The sequence below is a fragment of the Microtus pennsylvanicus genome, chromosome 13 (assembly GCF_037038515.1).
Source record: "Microtus pennsylvanicus isolate mMicPen1 chromosome 13, mMicPen1.hap1, whole genome shotgun sequence".
Lineage (NCBI taxonomy): Eukaryota > Metazoa > Chordata > Mammalia > Rodentia > Cricetidae > Microtus > Microtus pennsylvanicus.
In genome coordinates this window covers 51,829,284-51,853,173 of record NC_134591.1, presented here as the reverse complement: position 1 = coordinate 51,853,173, position 23,890 = coordinate 51,829,284, and the positions used below count along the sequence as shown (strand labels likewise).

The 23,890-nt window shown below is 47.4% G+C and overlaps 2 protein-coding genes across 3 annotated transcripts in view; one reads left to right on the top strand and one right to left on the bottom strand.

The window, feature by feature from the left end:
- Nucleotides 1-2,363: 2,363 nt before the first annotated feature.
- On the bottom strand, nt 2,364-8,101 carry Med8 (mediator complex subunit 8). Its single transcript, XM_075945768.1, has 7 exons — nt 8,015-8,101; nt 6,220-6,338; nt 5,405-5,549; nt 4,688-4,828; nt 4,426-4,507; nt 3,670-3,918; nt 2,364-2,750 (listed from the first exon to the last, which is right to left on the bottom strand). Exons 1-7 carry the CDS (start codon nt 8,018-8,020, stop codon nt 2,686-2,688), a joined length of 807 nt encoding a protein of 268 aa, XP_075801883.1. The 5' UTR covers nt 8,021-8,101; the 3' UTR covers nt 2,364-2,685.
- Nucleotides 8,102-8,141: 40 nt separating this feature from the next.
- The window catches only part of Szt2 (SZT2 subunit of KICSTOR complex), a 45,869-nt gene continuing 30,120 nt past the window's right edge, over nt 8,142-23,890 (top strand). For both annotated transcript variants that reach the window (XM_075946681.1, XM_075946680.1), the window contains exons 1-10: nt 8,142-8,238; nt 11,655-11,780; nt 12,412-12,585; nt 12,852-13,022; nt 17,664-17,795; nt 18,598-18,739; nt 19,033-19,139; nt 22,634-22,844; nt 23,030-23,200; nt 23,592-23,826. In XM_075946681.1, the coding sequence (XP_075802796.1) occupies nt 8,212-8,238; nt 11,655-11,780; nt 12,412-12,585; nt 12,852-13,022; nt 17,664-17,795; nt 18,598-18,739; nt 19,033-19,139; nt 22,634-22,844; nt 23,030-23,200; nt 23,592-23,826 (1,496 nt within the window). In that variant the 5' untranslated portion in view covers nt 8,142-8,211. The remainder of the gene's footprint in view (nt 8,239-11,654; nt 11,781-12,411; nt 12,586-12,851; nt 13,023-17,663; nt 17,796-18,597; nt 18,740-19,032; nt 19,140-22,633; nt 22,845-23,029; nt 23,201-23,591; nt 23,827-23,890) is intronic.

Here is a 23,890-nt window from a genome sequence, read left to right as displayed (position 1 = left end):
CACAAAAGGCTCTGCTGCCACTCCAATCTGGAACACACAGGGAAAAATGTCCAACTCTTAGTTCCACTGGACATCGATCAGGAGCTGAGCAGGGTGGGCGTTTGGAAGGCTTCAGCCTCCGTCCTGCCTAGTGCTGGGATCAGCGCACACGGCTCCTGTGTCCACCAGGCACAGAGAATACATTGTCCATAAGGAGGATTATTCTGTACAAGAAACTCAGACAAAGGGAGAGGTTGTTTCCAGCTGCTTGGGGGAGGTGTGGAGGGGGTGGAAAAGGGCTCGGCCTCACATCGGGGGCATTCCTGCCGAGTTTAGCTTTTTCCTTTCAGCAGACTGAGGTGGTTCATCCTCTCTAGCCTGTACCTAGTGCTGGCACTCTGCAAAGCTACAAGGAACATTTGGCTACAACCTACCTATCTTAGCTATTGTCCCCAAAAAGCAGTTGAGTGTGGTGAGCCAGCTAAGTAGGACAGCAATTCTACAATGGAAGAAGAGAAAGAATAGGTGGCCAGGGCAATCAGCAATGGCTGAATCCCAGCCTCAGGGCAGAGCTAGAGAGAAAGGTCTTAGGTAACCTTGTCGGGCTTGACTTGGATTCCAAAGTGGGATGAACTGCTGTGGGAAGACGTGAAGTTTCACACCTGCTGCTGCTTTCTCCATCCCAGAGCAAACCTGAGGGACAATGCAGCAGACCTCTGGCCAAGGGCCCCAAGTGCAGCGGACGATGGTTAGAAACAGGAATGCTAGAGCAGTACAAGTCATCTACAACCCAGATCTGAGCGAGTAAACAGTGTTCTTTTCCATAGGCAACTCCATATACATTCCTCCTGAGAGAGCAAATAGTAGGGGTTCCAGACATTCTTTCCATTGTGGGGTGAACTGGTATATGAGCCCCAAAGTGGGAGAGCAGCAGATTTGTATGCTGAGATGTCTGGGGCTCTGGAGGGAGGAGGCGGTGGAAATGACAGTATGTGCTACCAGAGCAACTAAGAGAGGTGTGGGTGCCTCCACCACCAAAGTGTTTGCTTAAGGGCATGAGATGTAGGTGAGGCCCTGAATGCTCCTCTTGCAGCAGGAAGATATTCCTGTTCTTGGAGGACAAGGAAGCCATTTCAATAGTATGGGGGGAATGAAGTCAGTTTAGCTGGAACAACAAAGACTCTCAGGGTTGGTTACAGGCGGAGCAAAGGACAGCAGTCACTGGAAGATACTCTGAGAGTCTGGAAAAGACCAGCTAGAGTTCTATTCAATACCCCAGTTAGCCTTGACATTTAGTGGGAAGAGAAAAGATGAGAAGATAAACAACACCTGGATGGGCTAATGGCCCGGCCAATTTAAGTGGGAGAAAGGTTTGGCATTGCCTCAGAGCAGATGATAGGACTCCCCTGGTACAGTGTTCTGTGGTCAATTAGCTTTGTCAACACCACTCATGTTTCCACAGCCCAGCAACAGAGGACCACTTTTCCAGGCCTTTGCTGCCACAGCCTGGTAGAATGCTGTTTAACAAAGACCAAAGCATTAGTGTGTGGCAGGAGAGAACACCAACAGTGCAGCTGGAAGAAACTCTTTGGATCTTTAAATAAAAGAAAAATTAAAGATAAGGGACTACTTTAAGGTGAATTAGAATTACCTGGTAGATTGTTCATAAATTTGAATCAGACAACCCTGAGTCAGTGAACATCAATTTAAATAACTTTATTGAACAAAGAAACCCTTTGGCCCACTTCTGCTGACTCAATCCTTGCCCTTGCCCATGAAAGAATGCTGAGAAAGGCAACAAGGCTGCCTGTCCTTTTGGACAGTTCTTCACCTCTCCAAAAGCAGACAAGGTGGATGGGGCTGTGCCCTTCCCACTTTCAATCTGGATTTTATCTGAGCCACACACTGAGTGCCATGGAAGAGGACAGAAACAGGGAGTACTGACTGTGAGGACAAGGCAACCCTGACAAACGACAGTGTGAAGTACAATTTGTCTCAACGGAGGAAGATGGTATTTCATCTGTGCTATTGCCTGACAGGGCCCCTTCCTAAGAAATCTCCCACCTACTGCTCCCTACACATCTCCATAGGCGGGGTAGGGTAAAAGATGGGTACTTTTCCCTATTTTCCAGGTAAAAGCAGAACTAGTTTCACCAGACCTGGTGGAGGGTGTCCCAGCCCAGAAACCTCTTCACCTGCAGCCTGGATGGAGCCAACAGGATGGAACCTGGGCAGGAGAGCCTACAGCAAAAATATACCTTCAAGACATGCAGGCTGCCATGGTCTTTGGATTACTTGATCCTATCTCCATTAGCACACCACTGTCATGGTGCTGTATCAACCACAGCGCATTCTGGGTAAAGGACAGTAAGTAGCAGGGTGGAAAAGTAAAAAATAACTATCATTTATTCAAGACCCAGTATTTCATATACCATGCTAAGTGTTTTACATTCATTTTCTCATTTTAATCCTCACAACAACCCTATGAGGTAGGTATTATGACCATTTACAAATGAGAACCTGGGCTCAGAGAAATTAGGTCACTTTCCCAAGGTCGCACAGCTCTTCACAGAGGAGCTGAGATCTGTCTGTTGCTGAAAGCCTGTGTTCTTTTCATTGTACCCATCTACGTCAGCCTTGAGTAAAAGATAATTTCATTGCCCAACTCGGCACGGATCACCTGAGAGTGGAGGCTGCTGTCCACACTCACCGCTGGTAAGGATGCATTGAAGCCGACTTGATGTTGGTTTTTATCCCACTTGGCATTTTCCCTAAAAGTAACACAAAGAAAGGTAAACTTTCACAATAAATCAATCAGAAATGCAGCTTCTCAGAATCCTGTCATCTATTCTGTGACTTCTGACTCTGGATGGCAGAGATTACAGGTTGTGGCTCTTCAGCCAGTTCCCTCACTGAAGGTATCAGGATCTGAAAGGAGAGGAGGGTCTGAACAGTCACCCCCCGCCCCCCGTGGACTTCTGCTCATCCACCATCTACGTCTGGAAAAGACAGGCATGTAGCCTATGCGGTCCCTGTTTAATGTTACAAGCAGAGCACTGTGTTCTCTGCTATTTTAGTTGTCCTTTTCCCTAGGCAGCTGTTCCGTGAACCCCTCCAGACTGCTCTCACAGTAAGTAAAAATGAGCACAAGAGACGGCAGGAAACCAAGACCAAGGGACAGGGGCAAGGAAAGAATCCATGCAGACCCAGAAAACTGCCAGCTTGTTGATTTTTTTTTTTTCAAGACAGGGTTTCTCTGTAGCTTTGGAGCCTGTCCTGGAACTAGCTCTTGTACACCAGGCTGTCCTCAAACTCACAGAGATCCTCCTGCCTCTGCCTCCTGAGTGCTGGGATTAAAGGCGTGTGCCACCACCACCACCTGGCATTGATTCTTGATTATCTACCAAACGGTCTTGATCAAGGTCTGGTCACTTATTTCTCTACCTAAGAGATACACACTAACATCCAGAATAAATAGGACAATTGAGACAAAAGTCTGAAATGGAAGTAAAAGGCAACACCAGTTTTTGCTATTTAAGTCCTTCTCTTCACTCTCTGGTACTTGTTGCAAAGCTTCCAAGTGTCTTCTAAGTAGCAATGAAAAGGAGGAAAATCTCCAGGTCCGGGGTTAAAGAAGGCTTATTGTGGCTCATTCCCACACTCCTGGATAGTTAGCCCATGTCACCCTACCTGGTTGACCTGCTTGAGCCATCTGGACTCCACTGAGCATTGTCTGCTGCTGGTTTGGAGCACCTGCCATTTGAACTTGCTGTAATCCTGAGGCTCCTGCAAGGATTGGACCAGCTCCTGGCTGGCCGGGTTGGCCAGGACCACTGCTACCTGAAGGTCTCCAATTAGATAGCCCCTTCCCAAAGGCAACAGCTGCCACTAAGGCATTGGTGTCTGCAGGGTTGAAAGTCTGCTTGTTTGGCCGGAGACCTGAAGAAAAAGCCAAGAACCCTGAAGTGTGTGTGTGTTCAACTCTGGACTAAACCCAGCAGCTGGAGGGCCGTGATGACCACCAGTTCTGACTACAGAGACAACTAGAATTCCTCCAACCCCAAAGAGCTATCTTTGTCCCCCAAAGCTATCTTTAATTTTCACTTTGTCCATTTCTCCCATTTGCTTTAAGGCTAGTCTCAGACACAAAACACTAACAGGATACAGACACTTTCCTTGCCAGTTTATTCTTCTTTTTTAAAATCACATTTATTTATTTTGTGTGTGGTGGTCAGAGGACAACTTGTTGGTTCTTCCCTCCACCATATGGGTCCCAGGGATCAAATTTAGGTCAGGCCTGGCAACAGGTGCCTTTGCCTACTGAGCCATCTTGCCAGGCCAACCAGTTTATTCTTCTATCCTTACTTCACCACTAGGCTGATTACTATTACTATTCTAGTGATCTTGTACAGCTCCCCCTCTGCTCTGCCAACCATTCCTCCTTACCTCCACTCTCTGATTCTCGTTCTTCTTTGCTGATTTTCTCTAAAAGGTTTGAGCACATTTTATTCAAGCTCTGGATCTGCTTCTGTAACACATATGAATTGATATAGAGATTAGTAATGATTCTGGGGAAGCATCTTCCTTGTGCTCTTCCAGAGGCAGCCTAGTTGTAACCAACCACATAACCCTATTACACAGGCTTGATAAAGCCTTGTTTCTTATGAAGAGATGGGGATGGGGCAGCAGGGCAGTGACTCAGTCTAACCTGCGCTGTATCAGCACCAATTCTGGCAGCATCTGTTGTCAGCTGCTTCTCCTGCTCTTCAACTTCAGGGTCAGGCTTGGTTCTCAAATGGTCAGGGACGACCTCATGGCTGAAAACAGGCACTCGTCCTTCAGTCTGACGCTGTAACACAGATTGTATTAATCCTATTTGCTATCCAAGTAAAGTTGACTCTAACCCAGTTTCCCTTCCACAAGAAACGGCATTTTCAGAGACAACACATCCTGAGGTACAAATGTAGCTTCCTACGGCACTGTCTTTTCACACACACTCTAGCAGAACTCGGGCAAACTAAATTCCACACCATAACTTTCTTTTTGTTGTTTGTTTTGTTTTTTTGTGATTCCCCACCCTGACCCCCATTCTGGGACCAAAACCAGGACTTTGTTCTACCACTGAGCTAAATTCCCAACCCCACATTTTAAAGACTGATTGGACAAAGTCACAGGCAGGCAGAACAGCCCCCCCCCCTTTTTTTTGCCTGTTATAGATGTTGGAAAAAAGGGTCATGGACTTAGTGACATGGGCCTTGGTTTTCACAGCATTGTTTAAGAGTGACTCCCACCTCCAGAAGAATAAAAAAGCAAGTCTTCCAGATGGCAGCTCTCACTTTCCATTGCTATACAGAGGATCCAATCAACAACTGTGCTCTAGACTTTCAGTTAACTTGATTTCCCAAGTTTAATCCTTTCTTCTTACCATGAGGTCTTCATCTCGATCTGGGGACAGCACCAGAGGGATGATGACCTGGTTACGAAACAGGGGTGTCTTCTCATGCTTTAAGACCTTGTTCAGAGTGTTCAGCTGTCCAGAGAGCAGTGCAAAGCTATCCAGGACAGAGGGCCTGGGGGTGGTAAGAAGTCATCAGAACTACTTTTCCCTATAAAGTAATCTCTAAAAGTTCCCAGTGCGGGAACACCCAGACTCACCCCTAGAAGACTCACAGCCCTAGGACTGGCCTAGGCAAGAACCAGACTTGCTAGCAGAAAGGATGGAGTTAGGAAAGAGGAACACACTTTCAATTTCTGACATAGATGTTGAAAAAGGTAACTTGTCTGAATGGGATTGGGAGTGGTAGTAAACAGAAACTGGTTACACTGTGGTAACTGAAAACTCCTAAGGTGTATAAAAGCCTCCTTTGTAGCCTCCTAACAGAATCCACCATTGCAGAGTAGGTTAGATCTCAGATTCAGCCACATCTGTGGAAGGAGATACAGCATGAATATAGCTATAATGGTCCTCCACTGGGGGAATACCTCCTCACCAAAGTCAAAGCATAAGCATTAAAACCTAGAAACAACCTGGGTTGGGAAACTGGGTACTTCTCTACTTCCTGGCTATGGAGGCCTTAAACCAAACTATACTTGTCAATGTTGGGCAACCTAGTTCTTTCAAAATCAAAAAGGATATTTGCAAACTGATAAATAGTTACATCACTGGAGATGTCCTGTCAGCCAGGGGGCTTGGCCCCACCACCCATGGCTCCCTCCCCAGCTTGTCCTGGCAGTCCTTACCAGGTGAGCCGGTCATACTCGTTTTCCAACTTGTAAATGAAACTCCCCAGTGAATTCTTCAGATCAGCCACTTGATTCAGCAGTGCATCTAATGATGCCTCAAGCTGCTTCTCCTCCCTCTGCATCAGTAGGACATTGGGTTACTCAGATACCAGGGAGTGTGACACACAGAGAGGCTAAATTGTTTTCTATCTTGGTATTTGGGTTACTGACAGCATCAACCCTCAGACCTTTCAACCTGTTCACCTGGCCTGAGGTCCTCCTGCCAACTTGGTCCCTTCTATCCTCCTACACTATGGTCCTTCAATAAGAACATTGCACCAGGCCTAAATCCCTTCCGCTTATGACCTCATGTTTTTTTTTTTTTTTTGCCTTCAAAACAAAATTGGCTTAGCACTGTATCCTTTACCCTTTATCTTTTCATTTCCATCCTCTTCTCCCAGCTCAGAAGGTTTGTCGCTCTTAAAAGCCAACTTTCTCTTGGATCTGCAGTAAGACATGCTCAAGCCCAATCTTCTTTCTAAGCCTAGCCCTTTTCTGGAAAATAGACAGAGTCTGCCTACCACACTCCTGCTTGCTGTCATTAACACTGCTTTCCTTGGGCATATGGAAAATCCTTGTATTGTGTCACTTTGTGGGGTTGGTATTGCCACATTTCTTTTTCTTTTTTTTTTTTTTTTTTTGGTTTTTCGAGACAGGGTTTCTCTGTAGCTTTAGAGCCTGTCCTGGAACTAGCTCTTGTAGACCGGGCTGGCCTCGAACTCACAGAGATCCACCTGCCTCTGCCTACCGAGTGCTGGGATTAAAGGCGAGTGCTGGGATTAAAGGCGTGCACCACCACCACCCAGCTTGTCACATTTCTTTCAGAAGTTCAGTACATTTTAGAAAGGTCAGGCAATGTTAGCAGGGGTGCTATCGGTACTTAAGGTCAGAAGGAATTCCTGAAGTTCATTGTCCCATGGGTGCCTCTGGAGTCCAGGTACATACACCATTATTCTCTGCCTTGTGAACGCAGCTACTGTCAATGCCACAGTCTGGAGAATTTCACATTTTGCCTAGATGTGTAAGGCTTTCTCTGAATACCAGCTCTGCAGTCCCCTCCCCAACGGGTCGTCTATCCTTAGCATTTGCTGAGTCAGTGTGTGCTCATGGATGTCTGTGCCAGTATTCCAGTGTCTCTTTCGTAAACTCGGGTGACCCATAAACCCGCACTGTAGGACTACCAGGTGCAACGAACTAAATGAGTAATCAAAGACAAAGGCGAGGTAACCAACACATTGTTTCTGAACGTTAGACAATTTTAAATGCTGAGTCGGCGGAGGGTTTCCGTTTGACCATCTGTGGTCTATTTACCCCATTTCTCCACCCTTAGCAACTGGGTACAAGCTGGGAAGAATGATACAAAGCTGATTTGCAAACCCCACAATGTGACTGATGGGGTTAGATCCACCCACAGCCTCGGATTACAAACAGCTTAATTTTCGTCCTTGGCGGCCCACAATCTCTTTAGCCCTTCAGAAGCCTTGTTACGCCAGGGTCGAGGCCTGGGGCCAATCCACTACTTTCTCGACCCTTTCACACAGTCAAGCAAGTCGGCCTTGCCTCCCCCAGGTCTCTGACCCTCTCGCGTTAGCGGGCTCAATTCCCGCAGCTGTCCTCGTCCCTTCCTGTTTCGCCGTCTTTCCCCAAACAGCCGAGGCCTCTGCCCTCTCCTCACATCCCCAACTTCCCAGAGTCACCCTGTCCACCCTCCCAACCTGTGGCTAGGGGCTGGGAGGCCCAGCCCGCTTCTCACCTGCATTGCCACGACCGGGCTGGCGCAACCACTTCCTCTTCCGGTTTCTCGCACTGCCGGCTGTGTCCACCAATCAGAAAGCTCAGAACGCGGCCCTCCCAACGACTTCCGGTTCCTGCCCGGTTCCGAGCTAGCTGGGTCAGAGGTCAGGAGTGGAGCAGCCTCCCTGGCCCGGGCCCGCGCGGGAGGGCAGTGTGATGGCCTCGGAGCGCCCGGAGCCAGAGGTGAGGGGCAGGCGGGCGCGGGGCCGAGGCCCGAGGGCAGGCGTGTAGCAGCCTCCACCCTCCGGAGCCTCGAGGAGGCAGTAGCTGTTTTGTTTACTCAAATGTCATCGTGGTCCGCGTCTCCCACCCACAGACCTAGAGATAATGCTGCCGACAAAACTCTTGTTTGGGTTAATAGTTGCGGTTTTCATTGGTCACACCGAAGCTGACCGACTTTGCGGATTTTCGCATCTCATCAGCTGGAATGCAATCAGTAGCACGAGTTGATTCCTCTTTGGCGTCCATGCTTTTGCAAAAGCCCTGCCACCATCGTAGCAGTCTTCACTTCCCAGATCCTGTCTCCTTCTTTATAAAAATCTTTGTTCTGTGATGTGGCTTGGGGAGCACAAGTTAAGTCACGTGAGGCACCCCTTAGATGCGAAGAACTCGTGTCAGGAATCTGGCATTTTTCATTCTCTTATACAGAGCAGAAAACCGAAAAATCAGAGCAGGCAAGGTGCCTTATCGTGCCAGGATACCTTAGGATTACTCATTCTAGCCGAATTAGAGGATCTGAGAAGGAAACGAAATCTTAGATTTGACTAGAATGTCCAGAACCACAGCAGAATACTTAGGAGGGAAGGGTGATGGATGTGTGTAATGATGCAAAGAGTAATGGCTGCTCGTATAATCCCCACTACGTGTCAGCCACCATTCTGAGCACTTGAGTGTTACCAGTTCTTTCCGCCCTATAAGGTAAGCACCATTATCACCCCCCCCCTTTCAGGAAACTGAGATACAGCTATTAAAAAGGTATTAGGGCTAGAACTCCCAAATAGATGATCTAACTCTGGACCTACCAGTTGTCCTCTGACCCCCACGTGTGCACCATGACACGTGTGCTTTTCCATGTGTACACAGAGCACGAATATCTGCATACATATGTAGGAGTACGCACACGTGCATGGCTGCGTGAATGTGATGAAGAAGCTACGCATGTGAAAAAAAAAAAAGAGCAGTCTAGAAGCAGAATGCCAAGAAGACAAAGCGATGTTTGGAGTTGTTAGGTTCCCAAGAGAGAGCAGTGCTGCTCTGGACCCAAAGTTGTGCTGCTGCGTGTTAGGTGGATGCAGAGTGTAAGACTGGTCTCCTCCTAAGCTTTGAGGAATAAGAGAACATTGGGTCACAACGGGTGTGTCAGAGGAGCAAATGAGGATGTTTCAGGTTTAATGGCACGTTTGACCTTCTTCTGTAAGCGGTAAGGTGGAACTCAGGAAGTTTAAGTTCTCTAAGTATCTAGTACAGGTACAATCCTTATGAAATAGTCAGTCTTGTTATCCCTGTTCACAAATGAAGAGACTGACAGAGCCAGCATTTGGTCCAAGGTGCTCTTAACACTTTGCTGCCTGCTTTTACTGTAGTGGTGGGTAAGGGGGCTGAGACTGGGGAGAGGGAAGTTCACGTGGAGATCGTGCTAGAAGTTCAGGTTTATAATGGTGAGAGGCTTCAGGATAGGGAAGGATCTACATGTAGGAAGATAGCACATGTTTTAGAAAGGGGTTAGAGGATAATTTGGCCCTTTATCTCAAAGATACAAGAGCAAAACCCGGGAAAAAGGAAGCACAGAGCCTGCAGCACTTTATTCATGTTGGCGTAAATGGTATGTAGAGTTCAATGAATATTCTGAACAATGATAGCCTCCCTCTGCCATTGTACTTACCCTCCTGTTTGCAGTATCCCTACAAAGATATCCTTATCTTATCTAGCTATTAAAGAGATTGAAGCCTGGAAAAAATTTCAGTAACCTGCAAGGTCACATGCATAACATATTATAGAACACGTTAGAATCTGGGGCTCTGACGCCAAACGCCTGCTTTGTCTTGTTTATCAGGCTATTTCAAAAGTTATGCGCATCAGATTCCGGGAGGTTAGCATTGAGGTCTTGAAGCTCTGTATGAATGTGAATGCTACGAAACATAACTAATTAAAGCACTTCTCAAACTGTGACATGGAAAAATGCCCAGGGTAGCAAGTTCAAATGTGGATTCTCCATCTCCTTCAGCTCTTATTTCAGTTGGTCTCTGGTGGTACCCAGGAATCAAGTGTGCATTTTAATAAATAGCTCAGGTGATTCTGATGCAGCTGGTGTTCGAAGCCCACTCTGAAAAACATTCCAGCTGCTTAAATTAAGCTAGCCTTCTGGTGCTGATAAAGTACATATTGGATGTATGACACCTTAGGAGGTTTTGGAAATGTTTGAATCAAAGAATCACAGATAAAGGGGAGGTTTTCCCAGAAAGCTAGGCAGGCGTTCCTGGTTTCAAGATGGATTCTGTAAGAACTGACAGGTGAACCAAACTTCAGTTAAGCATTGGAGACATCAGTCATTCAGAACAGCATTGAGAGCAACAGAAAGGTTACGAATTGTAAAGCTGAGTGCCCCAATGTGCCTTCAGTAATGCAGTGACTGGTTGCTGCCCTCCATCTGGAGCATCTCATGTAGTGAGCTCTACTGGACCTTCACCATCCCATCTTCCTAGGATCCTACACAGGAGCAGGCGGCTTTGTTTCTTGCTGTCATAAAACCACATTCTTTATCCATTAACAGGCTTATTCAGTTTTTAATGATATAATAGCTAAGGTTTTTGTGAATGATAGGTAAGTCATTCTGCTGGGAGTACAGGTTTGGGGTGGTTGTGAAAAAAACAGGTGGAGGGGCTAGAAAGGCTGCTGACCAAGAAGTCAGGCTTCTTAAAATTTACCACTTTGGCAAAGTGATCGGTTTCTTCCTGTGAGAGTACAGCTGCCATAGTGTATGTGTGGACGGAGGATGAGATGTCCAGACTCATCTTTGGCAGGGGTTTGTATAGTAGAAAAATAAGGATGCTGTTGGACTGGCCACCTCTGAAGGCTCAGGGGAGAGAAACTAAAGCATTGGCAGTTGGTCGGCGTGTGCGTGTGCATGGAGAATGTGACCCACAGGACCTTGACATGAGTGAGCTATCACCTAGGAGGCTTCATTTGCTCAGGAATCTTAAACCATTCAATGAAGGCTTCTTCAGTGTCTGCTGTGGATAGGACTGAGACGGTTCCTGGCGAGTGTTCATGTAGCAGATCGGATACTTACTGGGTCTCATGTAAATGTTTGCCAAGCTCAGGGGCATACAAGCAAGACAAAGCACCTCTCCTACCTTCAGGAGCTTATAGTTTATAAGAGAAACTCATGCAAACATTTGTGAAAACACACCATAGAAGGTAAGTTCCCTTCATCGATGTGGTGGTCTGTGTCAGGAGCACTTTTCATGATGGCAGGGATAGCCATCAGCTCTGCTGCCTCTCCTCTTGCTGTGTAGGCTCCTTGGGCAAGCTGCTTGAATGGGATGTGTATATACTGGGCACTCATTGTCCTCTTTTTTCTCCTTTATCTCTCTCATTAGGTAGAAGAAGCTGGGCAGGTGTTTCTGTTAATGAAAAAAGATTATCGAATCTCCCGAAATGTTCGCCTGGCTTGGTTCCTTAATCATCTGCATCAAACTGTTCAGGCCACACCCCAAGAGTTCCTGGTATGTCCTAGTGACTGACAGGTGGGAGGTGAGGGCATAGCCCAGAAGGATCTCTCTCTTTCTTTTTTCTTTTTTCCTTAGAGCTCTAAGGCTGCGAGGGGCAGTGGCTTTTCTTGTGAAGTGCTTCCTTACGGGAAATTTGCTCATACATTTTCTAGCTAGTGCTGCAAAGGGTGTGAAAAAGTGGAGCCAGTGGAGGGTCATTTTGGATATAGGAGGCAGGTCTTGGAAGCATTCCTGTGCAGGATTCCCTTGGACGGCATAGCAGCACTTTTGGTTGGTGTTAGGATCGTGTTTGCTTTGCAAATGAGGGCAGTGATGCTAAAGAGGTTGCGAACGTTCTCTGCAGCCTCACAGCTACAGCCGGACTGAATTGGGGTTCAGAGAAGAGAGGGAACTCTTCTCAGCCTTCTTCTTTTAACTTTTTTTAAATTTGTCTGTGTGTGATTGTATGTCACATGTACGTAGGTTCCTATAGAAAGCAGAAGAGGGCATTAGATGCCCTGGAGCTGGAGTTACAGGTGGCTTTGGGCCCCTGACATGGGGTTTTCTTTGAGAGCACAAGCTTTCTTGACCAGTGTGCAGTCATCCCTCCTGCCCACGACCCTTTCTTCCTCTTCCATCTTGTCAGCTTCAGTCTGAGCAGGAATTGGAAGTCCTCAGTGTTTTGCCCCCTGGATGGCAGCCAGATGAACCAGTGGTCCCAAGGCCCTTCCTTCTTGTCCCTTCCACCCGGGTCACCTTCCTGGCTTGGCAGTATCGTTTTGTTATTGAGCTGGACCTCAGCCCATCTACTGGCATCGTGGTAAGTAGTTTGAGGGAAATAGTAACAAGACAGGATGGGAATGAGAAGGAGAGAGAGCTGGGAAAAGTGAACAAACAACCTCAGCTTTATGGGAAAAGACAATCCTGTGAGTGGATGGTGAGTATTCGGAATGGAGCCTATTCTGTGTCCATGGGCACAGTCGGCATAAGAAAAGGGTCCTGCTAGCCCTGGAAACATGCTTATTTCTGCACTCTGTAGAACCGCTTTGGACTCCCTTGTGAGATCTCTCTCTTCATTGCCCTCAGGATGATTCCACGGGGGAGATCTTGTTTGATGAAGTTTTCCATGCTCTGTCCCGTTGTCTGGGCGGGCTGCTTCGGCCCTTCCGAGTGCCTGGATCCTGTATCGACTTCCAGCCTGAGATCTACGTAACAATCCAGGCCTATTCCTCCATTATTGGCCTGCAGTCCCACCAGGTAGTGTATCTTTTTTCCCAGCTCAGACTTGCACACTGAATTTCTGACAGCCTGTTGAGACAAAGCCCTTATCCTGTCTCCACTGTTTGTGCCCAGACACCAGGTTCTCAGTTTTTCTGTCTCCTCCTATCTCTTCCTCTCATACATTCAGTGTGTCTGTGTGACTTCACCTTGTTGGTGGACGTCAGAGGACAGTGTGTGGGAATCAGCTCTCTCCAAACATATGGGTACCAGGGATGGAATTCAGGGCTTCAGACTTGGTAGCAAGCATTTACCTGCCATCTTGCTGTCTGTCTCCCCCCAGCTCTGCTCCCCCTTGGCAGAGTCCCACCTCACTCAGACTGACCTTGAGTTTTCTGTATAGCCAAAGATGACCTTGAATTTCTGTTCCTACTACTTCCACTTCTCAAAGGCTGAGATTACAGGTGCGAGATGCCCAGGGCTTCGCGCATGCTCAAAAGTACTCTACCAATGGAGCCACAGCCCCGGCCTCTGCTGGCTTCTTGAGCCTGCGTCGTATTTACTCCTGCAAGTCTCTCCCCTTGATTTGTTGCTCAGGTCTTAGAAGAGTTTCCTCTGGTGAGTTGGCATTGGTAGACACATGCTTCTCTACCCATCCTGTAAATGTCTTTGCCGCCTGGCCCTTGACTGTATTATTTGCTCTCCCCGTCCCACACCTGGTGAAGACCCCAGCTCCCCTCTCCCTTCAGCACTCCTTTAGTTCTGTGAAGTGGCTCCTGTTCAGACTCCTGTCAGCAGCCCAGGACACAGTCTTTTAGGATCCTTTTGTGACTTTTGTTTTGTTTTGTTTTGTTTTTGTTTTTGTTTTTCGAGACAGGGTTTCTCTGTAGCTTTAGAGCCTGTCCTGGAGACCAGGCTGGCCTCGAACTCACAGAGATCCGCCTTCCTCTGCCTCCTGAGTGTTGGGATTAAAGGCGTGCACCATCACTGCGCAGCTACCTTTTGTGACTTCTGAGCTATTACAGCCCCCAGGAACCTCAGGAATGTAATTTAAGAGCAGAGAAGGGTTATTTTCTGAGGGCCCAGTGCACTGTCAGGCGTAATGCTGACTGCATAAGTAATGTAAAGGTTTCTCTGCCAGCAGTGCAGCCTATCACAAAGTACTCCTTTTGGAAAATGTCCAAGTCTATTACTGAAATACTGTTTTTGACTTAGATAAACACTGGCCCAATTTTCCCTCATCTACTCTTAGCCACCCTCAGCTCACTGAAACTGTCCCTTATGGCGATAGTGTCACCCTCAGCAGTCAGATTTTCTTTGAGAGTTAGGTGCCAAGAACAGCACCTAAAGGTCTGAAGCGTTAGCAGAACAGTTGGTACTTGCCAGATCTCAAGACAGGACTGCTAGCCCTTTGCCCGAATTTCAGGTGTCTCCTAACACAGCCATGAACTGGTGGTTTTATGTTGTGTCTCCAAACAGAGGCCTGGCTTTGCAGACACTCATAGCCAAGCCAGGAATAGCATAGCTGTGAGGTAATCATTCAAATGCTATTCCTCTTGGGAAATACTGACCAGAGCCTGAGCTACGCCATGTCCAGGCTAAGTCCCAGGGGCACAGATTAACCAGATAGTGTCTGTCCTGATGGAGTAGTTAAGAGCCTAGGAGGGAGACAGAGATTACAGGAGATAGTTTCAACTGAGTATGGTAAAGGCACTGATAGGTTTTAACATAGGTACGGTGAGAACGCCAATAGGAAACATCCACTAAAACCCAGTCTTTTAGACAAAGCTGCATTTAAACTGAGTCTCTTTTTGAGACAGGATCTTGCTAAATCGACCTGACTGGCCTGGCACTCTTATTTTCTGCCTCAGCTTTTTAGATAATAAGATTATATCATCCTGGCTCATGTATGGATGTATGGATGCATGGATGGTACTAAGGATTGAACCTAGGGCCCCATACATACCCTGGAGTTATGTCTCCAGCTCTCTTTTTATACTTTGTATTTGGAGATAGCATCTGACCAGATTATCCATGGCTTGAAGTCACTGTATACCTTTGACCTTACGTATGATCCTCTGCCTCAGTCTTCCAAATGGCTGGGGCTGTAAGCCTGCACCCACAAGTCATGGAGCATGAACTGAGGCATGAGGGAACAATAAAGGTTAATGAATGATTCGAGAAGGGGAAGTGTGGGATTTTCAGTCAGAGGAACCAGTAGTTAAAACAGTTAGCCATAGGGAGAAGGGAACCACAAAAGTTTTAATTTTTACAAAGGGAAAAGTCACCTGTATGTGGCCAGTATAGAGGGTAGATTGGGGGAGAGCCTTAAAGAGGGGAGAACAGGCTGTGAAGACAATTGAAATATGGGAGAAAGGGTAAGGCCTGAACAAAGACAGCAACTGTAGGCAAAGAGAGGTTGTTTCTCTCTGTAGCTGCTGCAAACAGTATCCTGCTATTCCAAAAGAAAAAAGAAAAAAAAAAAGGGCCAGTGAGGGGTCTCCTGTTAAATGATGCTTGCCACCATGCCTAAAATCCTTACTTTGATCCCAAGACCAACAGGCTAGGAGAGAACCAGCTTCTGCAGCCTTCCAGCCCCCCAGAAAGGTTAAATACATTTTTTTTAAAAGAAGTTAAAGTCCAAGCTGTGGTGGCACATGCCTTTAATCCCAACACTCAGGAGGCAGAGGCAGGCAGATCTCCGTGAGTTCGAGGCCAGCCTGGTCTACAAGAGCTAGTGGTTCCAGGACAACTAGGGCTGTTATACAGAGAAACCCTGTCTCAAAAAAAAAAAAAGAAGAAGAAGAAGTTAAATCATGTTACTAATATGTCCCCTGAAGGAGATTTTAAAGCTTCCTTAAGAGAAATACCAAACCCTATCCATAATATAATACTTAAAAGGTACTGTTGCTAATGTTTTATGGACTTTGTAGTCTTAAGTGTGTTAATCCTCCCTCACCATATCTCTTCATCCAAAAGAGGAGGAAAAACCATGGTGTACCTTCCAAAATAGATGGCTCGTGTCCTGTTTTTATAAATAGAACATTATTCCATGCAAAAATGGGATTTTTAGTGACTTTATTTTTTGTGGGGGTATCTTTTGAGCAAGATCTCAGTCCAAGGTGGCCCAGTGCTCAACATGTAGCCCAGGCTGGCTTCAAACTCTTGATCAACTTGCCTTGTCTTCCTGCTGGGATACTTACTATTATTCTTTCCAGATGTATTTCAATCTCCTGTTGTCCTAATCGGTAGGAGCACATTCTCCTATTTCTGTGGTTCCAGTTCCTGACATTTCCTTCTGCTCACCATCTACAGACCTGGAGAGTGGGTCCCGAGTCCCTTACCCAGTTGAGAACAGGGGACAAAGAAGCAGAAGTAGTTATTTGGCAGGAGGGCTGGGAAGGATGACCCTGAGGGCCACCACGGGGACCATCTGCAGGAGACACTCACTCACGGCTGAACTAGAAGAGCCCGCAGAGAATGAGTGAGACTTAAAGGTTCAAGCTTTGGGAATGGTGCGGCTTGGATAGTATAAAGAACCACTGGCAATGGGACCAGGATCTAACCCTAGTGCATGACCTGACTCTGTAGAGCCCATTCTTTATGTAGAGATACCTTGCTCAGCCTAGGCACGGGGCGGCGTGGGGGGAACCTTGGTCCTACCTCAACAAGGGGACGGGACAGTCTTCGTTGAGTTCCCAGGGAAGGCCTTAACCTCCCCGAGGAGCAGATGGGAGGTGCGGTGGGGGTGAAGGAAGGGAGAGAGAACTGGGATTGGTATATAAATAATAAATATATAAATTTAAAAGGGGGGGATTGGCTTTGGGAAAAAGAGGAGGAAGAGGAACCTTGAGGAAGAAAGAACAAGCTCGGGCAGGTGTTCATCCTTACAGTCTTCAAAGGTGACATCAGTGGCTTGGGGGGTAGTGCATCCTCTGGGTCAGCGTGAGTTCCTAGTGGCTGACTTACTTTCTCCCTGAAGAAGAGTGGGAATTATCTACTCCAGGTAAAAAGAAGGAAAGGATTTTTATTGAGGGGAATATGGATTTTGAACTTTAATCAGAGAAAGAGTCTTGAATGCGAAATATATTTAAGAAGAAAAAGGAATGAAATTAGAATAAGAAAGACTTTGCCAGGCAGGGGGGCGATGGTGGCGCACGCCTTTAATCCCAGCACTCGGGAGGCAGATGCAGGCGGATCTCTGTGAGTTCGAGACCAGCCTGGTCTACGGAGCTAGTTCCAGGACAGGCTCCAAAGCCACAGAGAAACCCTGTCTCGAAAAACCAAAAAAAAAAAAGAAAGAAAGAAAGAAAGACTTTGCCAGGCAGGGAAGTAGAAGTTTACAGACAGCATCCATAGCCTAACTTGGAAGGCACTGGAAGATCCTAGGGTTGCCTTGAAGGGGTAGGGAGTGAGAAGTCCAGAGTATAGGCCTGGGGACTTAGCGACACTATGACCCTAGAGTAAGTGGATAGTGACTCGAGCTCCTGAGCAGGACTGCAGGGTTTCTGGGTTGAGGGTGCTGAGTAGACTGAGGAGGTGGAACTGGATGTGAAGTTAGGTTCCGGGTGCCTGTTGGGTGAGAAGTCAGAACTCCCCAAAGGGAGATATGCAGAAGAATAGATGTGTGCTCTCAGCGCTCTGCCCACCCCATCTCAGCTCTTCCCTTGTGCTTCTCAGGTTCTGGTGCAGGGTTGCCTTTTGGACCCTTCCCAGCGGGAGGCATTCCTGCAGCAGGTGTATGAGCAGCTCTGCCTCTTTGAGGATAAGGTGGCCACTATGCTGCAACAGCAGTATGAGCCCCAGAGCCAGGTAAGTGGGAAAGAAAGCGGGCAGAAGCCCTTCAGAGAATCCATAAGAACAGAGGGTAAAGAGGAACCATGGCCCACTAGAGAAGGGAGAGCAAAGGGCAGAGTGAGCCACGGCTGGAGCGCTAGTGAACAGGAGGACAGGCTCCCTGCTAGACACAGCCAGCTCATGGACTCTTGCTGGGAGAAAGGATGTTTGTTTGTTTTGCCTTTTCTTTCTTTTTTTCTTCTTCTCCAGTCCTGGATCTGAAAGTGACCACGGGCAGCTTTGATCTCTATTTAGCATTTTGCACAATCAGGATAAAGCTCTTTGACTTGCTGGTGTGTTCTGCCTCGTTACTTTGGAGACCTTAGAAGTGGCTGTGCAAATAGTGTTGGACGACTGCTGTATATTTGCCTGGTTATGAATACTTGGGACCAGTGATGGGGAAATATGAAAAGGAGCCTTTCTTGGTGGAAGGTGGAGAGACTGCCTCAGTAGAGTCTGACTCTTGATCTGGTGCTTTGCTCTCTTCCTGTCTGCGGTTCAACATGTTCGCATATGCTGGGCATGGGCACACAGCAGAGCAGAGAATGGAACTTGAAGTACTTAGAATTGCACCTGTCTGACCTGGGTAGTACTGGGTTCTGAGTCCCAGTTTGAGGGCTGGGTGTAAACTCGATGGTAGACATGTGCCTGGCACATGTGAAGTCATAGGTTCAGTCTCGTGTAACAAACAAGAGAGACAGAGGGAACTCTGATACTGCTGTAGGCGGAGCAGCAGTGCTATCGGTCCCATTCCTCCTTTTCTGTAATTTTGGGCCAGGCAGAAGACCAGTCCCCAGAATCAGGGGAGTCCTTGGGCCGGAAGGTAGGCGTCTCCATGGTGACAGCTGATCTTGGGCTGGTCAGTATGATTCGTCAGGGCATCTTGGCGCTGCAGCTACTGCCCTCAAACTCCAGTGCAGGTCAGTAAAAGACCTATTGGTGTAAGTGGGAGATGGGTTCAGAAAGGGTAAAGGTTGTTGGCAATGACTGGGGTTTCCCCAGAACTAATGAACCCCAGGCCTTGTTTCCTTGTTTGCCAACTCCGAGCATACTCCCAGGACTCTCAGGACTGACAGAGACCTGATGGGAAGGACACCATCTAGGAGCACCTGCGGGAGGGCAGGAGGAAAGGGGAAGAAGAAAGGTGCTGGGAGTGGGTAAACTGCTGGAGGGCAGACACTGAGGTCTCCAGGGCTCGCTCTTCCTGTCTCAGGTATCATCGTGATCACAGATGGGGTCACCAGTGTCCCTGATGTTGCCGTGTGTGAGACACTACTGAACCAGCTCCGCAGTGGCACTGTGGCTTGTTCCTTCGTGCAGGTGAGGGTTTTCTAGGAAGGAGGAGTGGGAAGTGGGGTATCTCACAAAGTCAGGAATGGCCGGTTACTGTTTTACAGGCGAGATTTCCCAAGTGAAGATGATGACATGGTTTCCTGGGGAGAAGGTACCAGGTCTAGAGCAGGGTAGGTGACAGTGGGGAAGAGAACTCTCATTGTTGTTGGTTTTCCTCAGGATTTGTCCCCTTTTCTTAACGTTGTGGGGGAAAAAATAGAAACTTTGAAATCCGAGTCAGTTCTAATCCCATCTGCTTTAGTTACACGGGTCAGAAAACCCAGCTCAGACTAGCCTAACCAAAGTAGGAAGGGGAGGCCTATTCAGGACACTACCACTCATTTGATGGATGGTCTCGCAGGGCAGGGAGCAAGAGCGATGGGAAGCAAGGCCTGAGGATAGATGTAACCAGGGCATGAATAACATATTCTGCTTTGTAAAGAAGGTTTGAGTATAATCCACTGAGTGATGAAGGTATGTGGAGGGAAAGTTGGGCTTGTATTTTACAAGGATAGTTTACTAATGATAAAGACAAGAGGGCAAATTCAAACCTGTGCATGTGTTAGATGTGCCCTTAGTTCACCGCAGAGCAGTGAGGTGCATTGCCTTTAGAATTAAGCCTGCCAAGTTGAACCTTGACATTGTTTATTAGCTCTGTGACATTTGAGTACATGGCTTTCTCTCTAGGTGGGATTCATCTGTCAAAGGAGATTGTAAGAGTGCCTACTGATGGGCGAGATGATGCACTTAAAGTGCGTAGGGTGCCCACATGTGGGTAATAAAGGGCAGCTCTTTTGGCAGATGGATACACAGATCCTGATGCTGAGGAAACAGCAGGAGTTGAGAGGTCTCAGGAGAGCCCCAGGGAACACCAGCAAGGAATGAGAGGCAGTGTGATGTCAGAAGTCGGAGGTTTGGAAGGAAGGGGTGGTTCACTTAGTGAGAAACAGCAGAAAGATCAAGTAGAGCAAGGAATGAAAAGTGTCCCTCAGACTTGTTGATCAGGAAGTCACACGGAAAGTTTTCAAGCCATTTCAGTGAAGAGGTGATACAGGAAGTGTGGATTGCAGTGGACAAAAGAGGAACAGGTGAAGATAAATGTTGAAGTGAGAAATTTGCCTGAAGTGAGGAACAGGAGAGGCTAGTAGCCAAAAAGAAATAAAGGATATTTTGTTTTATTTTGTTTTGTTTTCTGTTTGGTTTAGTTTGCTTTTTAAGGTGGATACTCAAGCGTGGTTCTTTTATCTAACTGGCATATATTCATTGCATAGTAATAAGTTTTGTAGACATTGTCATACAAGTAGGTATTTCATCTGCTGTGGCCATACTTACTCCTGTACCCTCACTTTCTCCCACCTCTCGCTTATCCTTTGTTCCCTCAGTGTCATCTCTCCTTGATGCTATCATAGATAGGCAAATCATTTTATCTGCATAAAATCTAGGATCTACAAATGAGAGAAATGAAATATATGCTTTCTGAGTCTGACTTTTATTTCACTTAATGTGATTGCCTTCTGGTGATCAGTGTTCCTCCCACAAGCAGCATGATTTAATTTTTTATCACTGAGTAAAGCTCCATTGTGGGGACTGGAGAGATGGCTAAGTGGTTAAGAGGACCCAGGTTCAATTCCCAGCACCCACATGGCAGCTCCCAATTTTCTGTAACTCCAGTTCCAGGGGATCTGATACCCTCACATAGGCATACATACAGGCAAAACACCAATGCACATTAAATAAATAAAAATTCCATTGTGTACATAGACCACATTTTTTATTCATCTTTCATTGGACACCTAGGCTGATCATCTAACTTGGCTGTTGTGACTATGGCTGCAGTAACCATAGATATGTAGGTATCTCTGTGGTGTGCTGACCTATTTAGAGTTCTTGGGGCACATCCCGGAGTTGTCAGGCTGGGCCATATGGGAGTTATACTTTTAGTGTTTTGAAGACCCTCCATGCTGATTTCCATAGTGGCTGAAGCAATTTACATTCCTGCTGGCAGTATGTAAGGGTCCCCTTCTCTCGGCATCCGTACTGGCATTTGAGGTTTTCTTAACAGTAGCCATTCTGACTGGGAGAGAGAATTTCTGTGTATTTTAATTACCTTTTTTGTTTGCTTGTTCATAGTTCTAAGGGGTCATGCTGTCTGAGAGTGGTTTAAAAATTAGGGGGATAAACAGAAAAAGGATCTGGTAGTGTAAATCTCTATACTGACAGGGAAACATTATCTCTAGAAACAGATGGAACAATTCTTTATGAACAAGTCTCTCTCTCTCTCTCTCTCTCTCTCTCTCTCTCTCTCTCTCTCTCTCTCTCTCTGAGACTGACTTAGAAGTTAAAATGCAGATAAATTCTGTCAAGGGTCTCTGCTTCCTCTCAGCAGTAGACAATAAATCCATAAGGAGGGAAGAAGGACTGATTGGAGGACAGTCCTGAAGATGTAGCTGGGTGGGTGTTGTGTTTTGACATAGAGCAGCCTACACAGTTCCTTCACTAAGGCATCAGTGTAGACACTGGTTGGGGTTTGGGGGGTAAGAAGAAAATAAGTGGGCAGATACTTAACAGTGATGATTTCAGAGTGGCTTGATCGTAGGGTCGAGGCTGGGTTGAGTAATGTGGGTCAGGATGGTCTGGATAGACTCAGAGATAACAGAGGCCAAAGACCTGGCAGACAATCTCAATGAGGTCAAAGCACAGCAGGAAGAGGGTGGAAAGAAGCTAAAGGGGTATTGTACCGTGGGATGTGGCAATTTGGAATTGCAAAGATGAATTCTTTCCAAGTGAAGCCAAGGGCCAGTGTGTAGACAGCTGCAGGTGTGTGGAATAGAGATGAAGGTTAGGAACTGAACGGCCAGGAAATTAAATGAGTCATGTAGAGCAGGTCTGCAGACATTTTCTGCAGAGGTCAGGCAGTGAGTATTTAAGTTTTGTGGACCTTCTGTTTCGTAGCTGCTTGGCTTTGCTGTAGCAGTGTGAAAGTAGCCACAAAGTGCAAGATGAGTAGGTGTGGCTGTTCACAAACCCTCATTGACAAAAAATAGGTGGGTTTGGCCTATGGATTAGAAGTGGCTTGATCTCCAGCCGTGGTGCTGGTATTACCAAATCTTATTTTCAGTGCAGGCTCTCAGGCCCCACACCAGACATGTGCTTTAACAACACCCCAAAAGGTTTTGTATGCAACCATAAAGTTTAAGAAGCACTTTGTAAGAAGTGAATTGACAGGAAGCCAGTGGAGCAGTTGCCAAAATCTGTAGAGAAGGGAGAAGAGTGTTTGGCCTGGAAGAAGGAGGGCATAGGATGGTATGGCCAGCTGGCATGGGTTTTCCATAGGCGGACAGGTACAGGGTGCTGGTCTGTCCTGGGAGCACTGGCCCACTGCCCCTCAGCGTCTGGGATACAGAAGCAGGAGTTTCCCTCTCCTGCTCTCCCTTTCCTGGCCCTCTGGTGGAACAGGGTCTCCACTTGCTCACTCTCTCCAGGTAGGAGGAGTTTACTCTTACGATTGTAGCTTTGGCCATGTGCCCAATGTGGAATTGATGAAGTTCATTGCAATGGCGACGTTTGGCTCCTACCTGTCCACTTGTCCTGAACCCGAGCCAGGCAACCTGGGTCTGACGGTCTACCACCGGGCATTTCTGCTCTACTCCTTTTTGCGCAGTGGGGAAGCCCTGAACCCTGAATACTATTGTGGTAAGTGGGTGGGGGAGGGCGGCTATACAATGGTGTGGCCTTGGTTCTGGGAGGACTGCTAGTCCAGCTGGGGCTGGCTTCTCTGGTACTTTCTCTCATAGGGATTTTGGTGTAGCCCTCCCTGCCCATCCATCAGCTGACAGATCACCATTTTCCCTTCTCCATCTTCTTCATGGGTCCTCCAGGTTCTCAGCACCGCTTGTTTAATGAGCACCTGGTCTCCGCAAGCAGCAACCCTGCCCTGGCCTTGCGCAGAAAGAAGCACACTGAGAAAGAGGTGCCAGCTGACTTGGTCAGCACTGTGTCTGTACGCCTACGAGAGGGCTACAGTGTCCGAGAGGTTACGCTAGCCAAAGGTAAGGGTCACTAGACCCTTGTAGAGATTCATAGGTTTCTGGTAACTTATGTGTGTGCGGACCTGCCAGATAAAGGGGGACACCCGCCTACCACTCATCTAAGTGCCCTCATGAGAGACTCCGCTTGTCACTTAAGACAAGTGGGCTTCGAGGTGCTTTCAGGGCTGAGTTCTCTTTGCATGTAGTTCCCAGTTCCATCTCCTGCCCAAGGTAAAGAGCCGAGGGGGTGTGGTGTCTACACTGGATGGCAGGCTGTGGTCTGGAAATGTATGGAACTGTGTTTGAAACTCTGGCCAGACTTGAGTTCCATTAGATACATGAGGCTTTGAGTAGGACTCAGGCCTGAAGTCCTGCTTCTTCTAACCCCTGCTTGCCCTCCTGCCCCCTGCAGGAGGCTCCCAGCTGGAGGTGAAGCTTGTGCTGCTGTGGAAACACAATATGCGCATCGAGTATGTGGCTGTGGCACCCTGGCCCCTAGAGCCTGAGGGCCCTCGAGTTACACGGGTAGAAGTGACAATGGAAGGCGGCTATGACATTTTACATGACGTGTCCTGTGCACTGAGACAACCTATTCGCTCACTGTATCGTACTCATGTTATCCGCCGGTTCTGGAACACACTGCAGAGGTAAATAAGGCCACCTCTTCATGAAGAGTACCCCACTTGTAGAAGGATACATCTGGCAGCTGGG